Raw genomic sequence first — 9125 nt, 5'->3', positions numbered from 1 at the left:
ACAATAAAAATAGAGCTGTTGTCCTCTTACAATTTGTTAGAGTGAAGTTATATAATGGTAATATTTATCCATAATTATGTGAATTTTTATATGTCAGCTTTTACTCATTTTTTAGGTGAGTTTTTACTCATTTTGTATTAAATTAAATTATTTAGAAAAAATTGTTTTACAGAATTTCATGTATGGCATAAAGATGTTCTTCAATCTTGAAGAAGCAAATGTCATCCAATTTAAAAATAGGTGGGTATATATATTTTTTAATTCTTTAGTTTAATATTAATTATGTGTGTTATCTAATGTAGTTTTTTTCGCTTTATTTATCTAATTTTGTAAGATTTGAAGAACCTAGGGGTAATATCGGCGCAATTCCAAATGAAGCTTCATTCTTAAAAATTTATCAAGGCAAAACCATTGAACAGTTAAAAGAATTAGATACGGTAATTTTCTTTTCTGTAAAAAAGTTGAGAAAAAAATTAATTTAAATCTGTTGTACATTGATTATTTTTGTTTATCCATCTTATTTATTTAGATATATCTTTTAGATTTAAAAACTCACCAAATTCAAGAAATTTAAATTATTAAGTTTTTTTTTTTCAGAATGCTGTTTGTGTTGTCTTGGCTACTATAAGTCATATTATAGATACTCCAGACTGGTGGTACGACCAATGTGAATGCAACAGGTCCACATATACTTTTACAAAAACTTTTAAATGTTCAAGTTGTGGCCGTTTTCTTTTATCCATAACTACAAGGTTATTTATTTATATTTTTAATTTAAAGTCTAATCACAATGGATTAGATATTGAATAAGTCTATGTTTAACCTTTTTTATACTGTTTTTTTTTTAAGCAAGTACCGAATAAACCTTGGTGTCATTGATGATTCTGACTGTGCATGTTTCGTAGTCTTTGACAAGGAAGCAAAATAAATTTTGGGAAAGAGTTGTGTAGAGATACTTGATCCACTTCTATTGGTAAGTTCTAACCAATATTTATTTCTAAAAACATTAGTGAAGATATTTTTATGATAATTTTTATATTATTTATTATTAATATATTATGTAATACCCTGCAGAAAGGAGATCTATCGAATACACCTACACTTTTACTCAACCTAATTGATAAGACCTTCCTCTTCATCGTTGAAGTTCAAATATCTGATAATCCACATTTTTCACCTTCTTATAAAGTTAAGAAGATGATTGATAATGTATACCTCATAAATAAATCCAAAAAGGCTCACCCTATTCAAATTGTGAGTACAGTTATAAGTGTACTTTCTATTAAAAATCAGTTTATTTTTCTCTTTCTTGGTCATTAGTAGTATCTAATTTATAAATAATAATTAATAACTAATTATAATTTTAGGATGTTAACTATACCGGTGGTTTGCTTCCAACTTCAAAGGCATCCTCAATCATTGAAGGGGAGAAAGTAGAAGGTGCTAAGGTATTTGTTCAAAAAATGAATTTTTTGTTTGTTTGTTTTCTCAAAGTTAGATCTTTATTTTGTTCAAAAAATATTATTGAGATAAAATCAAAGGTGAGAAGGAAGTCTTTAATTTAATGTAGTATTTTGTACAAAATTTGTTGCTTGAATTCTCTAATAAAGTTGCGGACAATGATAAATCCGAAGTGTTGAAAAATGCTATTACACCAACCAAGCGACTATCCTCAGAGTCGGAAGATTTGAAGGTGCAAGGAGATACCTCAACTTGCAAGAAGATCAAGATTGAAAATGAAACTTGAGAATTTGGATGCACATGTTATGAAATTCCTTTTAGAGTCTATCTAATAGAATAATGCTAAGCATATGTTTGTTTTGGTGGAAACATTGTTGTTTCTTGAGTTGTTATTTTTCTTTTGGTTCTTTTCGATTTTTATGTTTGGAATTTAGAATTTTTTTAAATATAAATTGAAGTTATTTGGTTATTACTTGTGGTTTTATTTTTAATTCGATTTACACCGTTGATATTCTGTTAATTTCTAATTTAGTATTTAATGTCATAAAGTTATAAATTTCTCATATGAATGATTATTGATACAATTAAGTTAGTTATTAATTTTTAATGCGTACTTATTTTAAAAAAATCTAATTATAATTTTTAATTAAAGTATTATGTTTTAAATTTAAATTCAAATAAATTTTTTTTTTTGAATTTTTAAGTAAGCAATTAGGTTTGAGAATATTTTTTAAAACTTTATATAATTTATAAGCTACTATGCTAATTATAAAAGATTATATTAAAGTAAATAAAATTATTAGTCTTATTAAAATGTGAGGTTATTTATACTATTTAAAAAAAATTTAATTTGACATTCTTCTATACTGAATTCTGTTTCTAATGTTGTTTCGACAAAATTGAATTAATTTAGAAAATTCTATTTAAAAATTTAAAATTTGTACTAGCTAATTAGGAAACTTTATTTAAAATTTTGAAATTTGAAATTTGAAATTCTAATACTAATTCATAATTAAGTGACTCTTTAACCGTTTCGATTTTTAAATTTAAATTTTTTTACTTGCCACATTTATAAATTTTCTCTTTACTCAATTTACATTGTGATCTTTTAGATTGTTTCTCCACAATAGAAGTACTTTCATTTTTTCTCTCTTTTTAAATATTTTTTCAAAATTTACGTAATTTATAAGGTTATTAATTTTTAGATTGTATTTAATTTTATTTATTTTTATCGACAAATAATAGGATTGATACTATTTATGACAAAACTAATAAAAATTATTTTTAAATTAACAAATTCTTATATTTCTAAACGTTTAATTAGAAAATTTTATTTAAAAAATTTAAAATTTGCCCTAGCTAATTTGAAAATTCTATTTAAAAATTTAAAATTTGAAATTCTAATACTAATTCCTATATTCTTAATCATGAAACTTCTAATGTCTTCTTCAGATCAAGATGAAGGTGAAATGAAGAGATTTGCTAATTGGATACTTGATGTTGGAAATGGAAATATTGGTTTTGTTGTTGGTGATGAATCAAAAATTGAAATTCCAGATAATCTATTGATTACAACTACTGATGACCCTCTCTCCCATTTGGTAGACTTTGCATATCCAAATTTATTGCAAAATATGTCAGACTACAGGTATTTTTAGAGTAGGGCAATTCTTGAACCCATGCTTGAGAGTCTCGAGAAGGTAAACGATTTTGTCTTGACAATTTTTCCAGGGATGGAAAAAGAGTATTTGAGTTCTGACACAACATGTCAAGCTGATGAGAATGAAGATATACAATAAGAGTGGTACACACCAGAGTTCCTAAATGACATTAAATGTTTGGGACTATCCAATCACAAGTTGACTTTGAAGCCATGAGTCGCTGTAATGCTACTGCGAAACATAGACCAGATTTCAGGTTTATGCAACAGGACAAGATTAATAATTAACAAACTTGGCAGCAACGTAATTGGAGCGACAGTAGTGACTAGTAGAAATATTGGAGATAAACTGTATATTCCAAGAATGAACTTGATCCCTTTAGATTTAAGATTATCATTTAAGTTCCAACGGAGACAATTTCCATTAACAGTATGTTTTGCAATGACCATTAACAAGAGTTAGGGTCAATCATTATTACATGTAGGCCTTTACTTGCCAAAATCAGTGTTCACCTATGGACAACTTTATGTTGCTTTGTCAAGAGTTAAGAGTAGCAGTGGTCTCAGAATTTTAATTCTAGACGAAGACGACAATCCAAAGTTATAAAAAACAAATGTCGTGTTCAAAGAAGTTTTTAATAATATTTAAGTAAGAATAATATTATTTTCATTTTAATAGCATGTTATGATTTACACTTTTGTATAAATATTTACTGTGGATATAACTAATTTATTTATAACTCTGTTTTCATATTTGAGATGAAATGTGTAACAAGGAGCACAACATCATATGCCAATTGCTTTTCTAATGAAGTTAGTAAGATACTAAGTTGTCGATAAATTTTTATTAGCCTTCTGATATAAAATTTAGTGTAAAATTGACATGCTATTATTACAATTATATATGTTTTTATTTTTTTCATATCTTCCTCCTTATGGTTCAAGAATATCATACTCTTCTATTTACTTTTTACTTTGAATAAAGATAAAACAACATATTCAGTACATTTATTATATAATAACGATAATCGTGTTATACTAAACTTAAAAAATTTATGATTATAAAATATTATTTTTAATTTAATATGTCAAATTTAAATATAAACTCGTGCATTGCACGAATTTAATACTAGTACACAAACACAACAACTCAACAAAGTGTCTGTACTTCTTAGAATACTACTAAATACTAATTACTAAGCAGAAGAGATGAAAAAAAAAAACAAAAAGAATATTTAGTCATAAAATATGAACGGGTTATTATAAATGATCGTAATAAATAATGGTAATGACGCGGACAAAGTACAAAGAGATTAGAACGAAAATGTGAGGGTCCAAAGTCTAAGTTCTAAAAATTCTCCAATCCAATAACAAGAACAAGATTAAGAGAAGTCAATCTTGCAAAAAATCTGGCATTGGATATTTATTCAATTTATGGATTGAATTCCAAGAGAGACAAAGTCAAAGGAATAAGAATGGTGTTCAGCAGCATGCTGGTGGTGTCAGTGGCACGTGTCTCCGGTGAGGCGTGGCAGTGGGCGGCGTGCATTGGTGAGCCACTCCCGACGGAGCAGTTGGTGGATCTTCTCTGCTGCTTACCTCTTCACCAATTGGGTCGTCTTGCTCTCTGCCTCTGCTCTTTCTTCTGCCTCCCGAACCCTGATTCCTACTACTACTATTCTTCTTACCTTCCTTCTGATGATGATGATGATGATGATGATGATGATCTTGCTGAAGATCATGATGATTATTCTTCTTCCACCTCCATTGACTTTGATGATGACTTCTACTACCATTCCCATTCTGATTGATAGTTTTATGCTGCTTTCTTGCAACTTCATGCCCCCACCCTTTTTCAGTTGTAAAGTATGTTCTTTTCCCTCCTCTCTATTCATGTTTATTGTTTTTAATTATTATCATTATTATTATTATTAAATCTGGGTTCTTGATGAAGTTTGTGTTTTTTAAATCTGGGGGTTTCCAAAGTTCCTGTTTTGATTGTAGATTCTGGATGTTTTTGGCTTCAAATATAATGGTTTTTTCTTTTTGTTTTGTTTTTTGTGTGTTGATTTTGGGATTATATGCTGTTATTTTTTGGCTGCTGTTATCTTGCTTGGTTTGTGAACTGAACACGTTCCATATTCCTAGATATGTTTTGCGGGGTTCTCTGTTACTTTGGATTTTTGTTGGCAATTCTTGTTTTGCATGATGCATTCTGTAACATATGCATTTCCATGGATGTGATGATGTGTCCACTGTTAAGATAAAAACAATTCCTGAAGCAGCAAAAGTAGGTCACACGTGATTAAGAAAGAATTGTAGTTACTCTTGTTGTTCACTTGGACTCTAAAATGCTTCGGAGTGATGTGAAAAGTTTAGATCAAAATCTACCAACACCAATCCACCATGATCATCAGGCTTATAGGGATAATATGTTTTCTACAAACTTCGAAATAAAATTTTAGAAATGTTTAAAAAGTGGATTGTTACAGAAGCATTTAGTCATTTAATAATTGTAGAAAAGGTTTAGGGTGATTGTGGAATCTAAATTTAGTGATTAGATCTGTGGCATTGTCATAATCATTGCATGCTTGCTAATCTTTGGTTAATAAAGCAAATGATGTACCTACTTGCCATGTTCCGTTTTATTTTTTAACTGAAATAAACTGTTAGCAACATCTTATAAGCTGCTAAAAACGAAAGAACCGTACATAATTCAGCATACAGCATACTAAATTATGTGCGGTTCAATCTTTTGTAACGACTTATGATATATTTATAAAACCTGCTTGTGGTCCTTCATTGATAGGTCATTTGAATTATCATAGCCTTTGCTGAAGTTTATGTCATATCTGAGGGTTGCTCTACATGGGCTGTTTTATTCGATATACATAATATTACATTTGTTTTGGTCAGTCTAACATTTGAAGCTAACAGAAACATGCATGTCTTAAACTTCTTGTGAACTATCAATGTGAATTGTGAGATGTCCTTGTTTATCTGAATTCTTGTGTGATTGTCTGAGAAGAGATACGATTGTCATTATTTTTTCAGAACTCAGAAGAAAATGACTTATTTTATTATTCAACACTAAATCTACAAGAAAAGTAGCTAGCTTATACCTCTGAGCATGCAATTTGCTAGTAATGAAACAAAGAATGCCAAAAAGATGAAAATGAACCCAATTCTGACATTAGAAATATCCTCCTATCAAGAATGACACCCCTTCCCCCTTTGTGAAAACCAATTCAGAGAATGAGGAATCAGATTGAGTCTTAGATGTGATGAAGAAGAAGGAGAGAATGAGAAGAGAGAGTGTCCGAACTTTCTGTTTTTTCTTTCTCATTGATTCTGAAAAAATGAGCCTTACAAGAGTGAACCTCACTCACTAACTACATCATCATTAGCTTATATATTACCACTCAATTTTCGGTACACGTTTACCATTCATAAATATCTTCTAACTAATTTCTAGCCGCTAACAACCACATAACAAACTTTCCACCTCAGCACCAACTGAATAACTAACTCCCTCATCTATTCTAACCATTAGCCTTCACGTGATACCCTTCTCCTCCTCCTCCTCCTCCCCTTTCTATTCATTAGTTGTTACTGACATATTGGCTTCGTGGAATGGATTGTATTTCTTGTGCCTATGTAGGTCAGCGTGATCTTTACTCCCCACTACTCCAATCAACTTGTTCTTGAATCACTGTTTCTAATTTCATCCATCTTTGTCTTCGATTAATTTTTGTTTACAATGTGTTTCTTCAAATCACTGTTTCTATTCATTGGTTGTTTACAATGTATTTCTTAGTATTTGCTGTCATTTGGGATGTAAGGTTGTCACCCATCTTTTCTGTAGCATAAGAAGTTCAAGTCCTATTCTAAGTTCTTTATTGGCCCTTCAAAATATTGTCTTATTTTTTTTGGATAATCTAAATTGAGATCCCTTGTAAAGTAAGAAAATGAGGGCTTATTCACTATTTGATCACTTGGTAGAACCCAGACATTGCACTATATTGATCCAAGGGTGAATGACCCTCTTGCTTTCTCACTTTAGAGGAATTTAGTCCTCTTTGTTTTAGTGTCAAATATGCTACAAGAGAGAATTTAGTCCTAGGGACAGATTCTATAGTTTAGCTTAAGACTATGTTTGGAGTTTTATAGATGATGGAAGGGAATGACAATGAAAGTACAAAGTGCCATGCAATTTTATTACGATTCATTCTCTTATCTTCCTTCAAACATAACTTAAATTTCATCTAAATGAAGGTGATTTGCAGCGTATAATACTTTGAAGTTAAGAGAACAAACCTATAGGCGCTTTTGTTTAGTCAATTAATTTGGATCTTCTAAACATCATAGGAGTCTAAGTAAACCAATTCTCCCGTGACAGCATATGATTTATCTAATTTCTAACCAGGATCACCTCGAACTTGATTTAGCAGTTCACAAAGTTAATCTTTGTTCATGTTTATGTTAAGAGTTTTTTGGTATTTTCTCCTAATTGTTAGGGATGAATATTTCATTCCCATCACAGGGGTCTAAAGTTCAATTGCCATGAAAAAAAAAAAAGTGTTTTGACGCTGCCGCTACACTATCGCCCGCCACCACAGCCATCATACCGCCGCTGCCACCCTCGCCACTTATGGGAATATTGATGACTTCCATTATTTTCCTTTCTGCTCCCATTCCCATGAAAAAATTCCAAGTTCCAGCTAACCATAGCTGCTGATTTATAGGCTAAGCACGTATTAACTCCTAGTTTTTGGTAATTTAGATGATAAGAAGTTAAGGGAATATTCTTCTTCTTTCTCTGGTGTTGTATTCATGCAACTGATGGAAGTTCTTGAAGAATGAGGAAATCTTGATCCATAGTATTTTTCTGACTTGACTTATTCCTTTTGCTAGGAACTTGCCTGCAAATCATCTTCATGAAGAGATGTCACCAACTGCAATCTCAAATTTCTCATTCAGTCACTTTTACTGGTTGCTAATGGACAAGGATTTTTTATTTTTCTTTTTCTTTCTTTTTCAGAATAAGATAATTAATTAGGCACTTTAGTAGTGTGTTTTAAGTTACCTCCATGCTCTATTGTATAAAAGCATCTCCTACACTTAGATTGTTGAGCTGATTAATTAATCTCTTCACATCTTTATATATATCCCTGTAAAGATTGATATTATTATTGGTGTTAATATTGTTGCAAAATTGCAATCCAAAGAGAGCACCAATGATATAGGTTAGGTTTATTATATTCACTATTCAGGACTGGAATTTTGTATATAGTACAAACCTTGATTAATTATTTCCGAAATCTTGTTGCTGTTATTATTATTATTGTTGTTTTTTTTTTTTTTTTTTTTTGAATGGTTGGTATGTTTTTCGCATACCTAACCATTATTTGGTCAAAAGTGACAACCAATTAGAGACATGGTTGCCCACAAAAGGCCTTAACCACATCAAGAAATAATAGAGTTAATAAAATTATCGTATTTTTTTTTATTTTATTTCTACATCTACTTCTCTTTTTTATTTGTTATTTTATAATACGTTATCAGAAACTCCAATCAAATTTGAGATTATCTCGAAGTGATTTTATTTTGAATTTGTAACTCTAACATTTAAAAAAAAAATTATTTATCGTTGATATTGAAAATTAAAATCTATATTGATTAATGGGTTCTAAAGACACTATTAAGACAAGATTATGAGCCTTAATTATTATATAAACGAGTATGTCCCGAACACATCATCATAATATTAATCCCCAAAAGATCATATACAATCCATTTAAATGGATAAAATATTCAATTGAGTATGCTCTCTGATTATAATATTATTTGACTCTCCACATCAAAAATGAATTGTTCTATGATTAAGAACCTTGTTTGGTAATGAAAAAAAAATATGGTACAATAAAAATTGAGTACCTTATTATAAAAGATCTTGCAGATCTTTAAAAGATTTTAAAAGAAATACATTATTATTATTACCTAA

The 9125-nt window shown here is 29.8% G+C and overlaps 1 protein-coding gene across 1 annotated transcript; it reads left to right on the top strand.

The window, feature by feature from the left end:
- Window positions 1-4447: 4447 nt before the first annotated feature.
- On the top strand, window positions 4448-8442 carry LOC112733325 (uncharacterized). Its single transcript, XM_072212490.1, has 2 exons — window positions 4448-4987; window positions 8036-8442. The coding sequence occupies exon 1, from the start codon at window positions 4597-4599 to the stop codon at window positions 4930-4932; it is 336 nt and encodes a 111-aa protein (XP_072068591.1). The 5' UTR covers window positions 4448-4596; the 3' UTR covers window positions 4933-4987; window positions 8036-8442.
- Window positions 8443-9125: the final 683 nt, after the last annotated feature.

The sequence above is a fragment of the Arachis hypogaea genome, chromosome 13, assembly GCF_003086295.3.
Source record: "Arachis hypogaea cultivar Tifrunner chromosome 13, arahy.Tifrunner.gnm2.J5K5, whole genome shotgun sequence".
Taxonomy (NCBI): domain Eukaryota; kingdom Viridiplantae; phylum Streptophyta; class Magnoliopsida; order Fabales; family Fabaceae; genus Arachis; species Arachis hypogaea.
The sequence above is the reverse complement of the archived record's forward strand: the minus strand, read 5'-3'. Positions and strand labels throughout refer to the sequence as shown.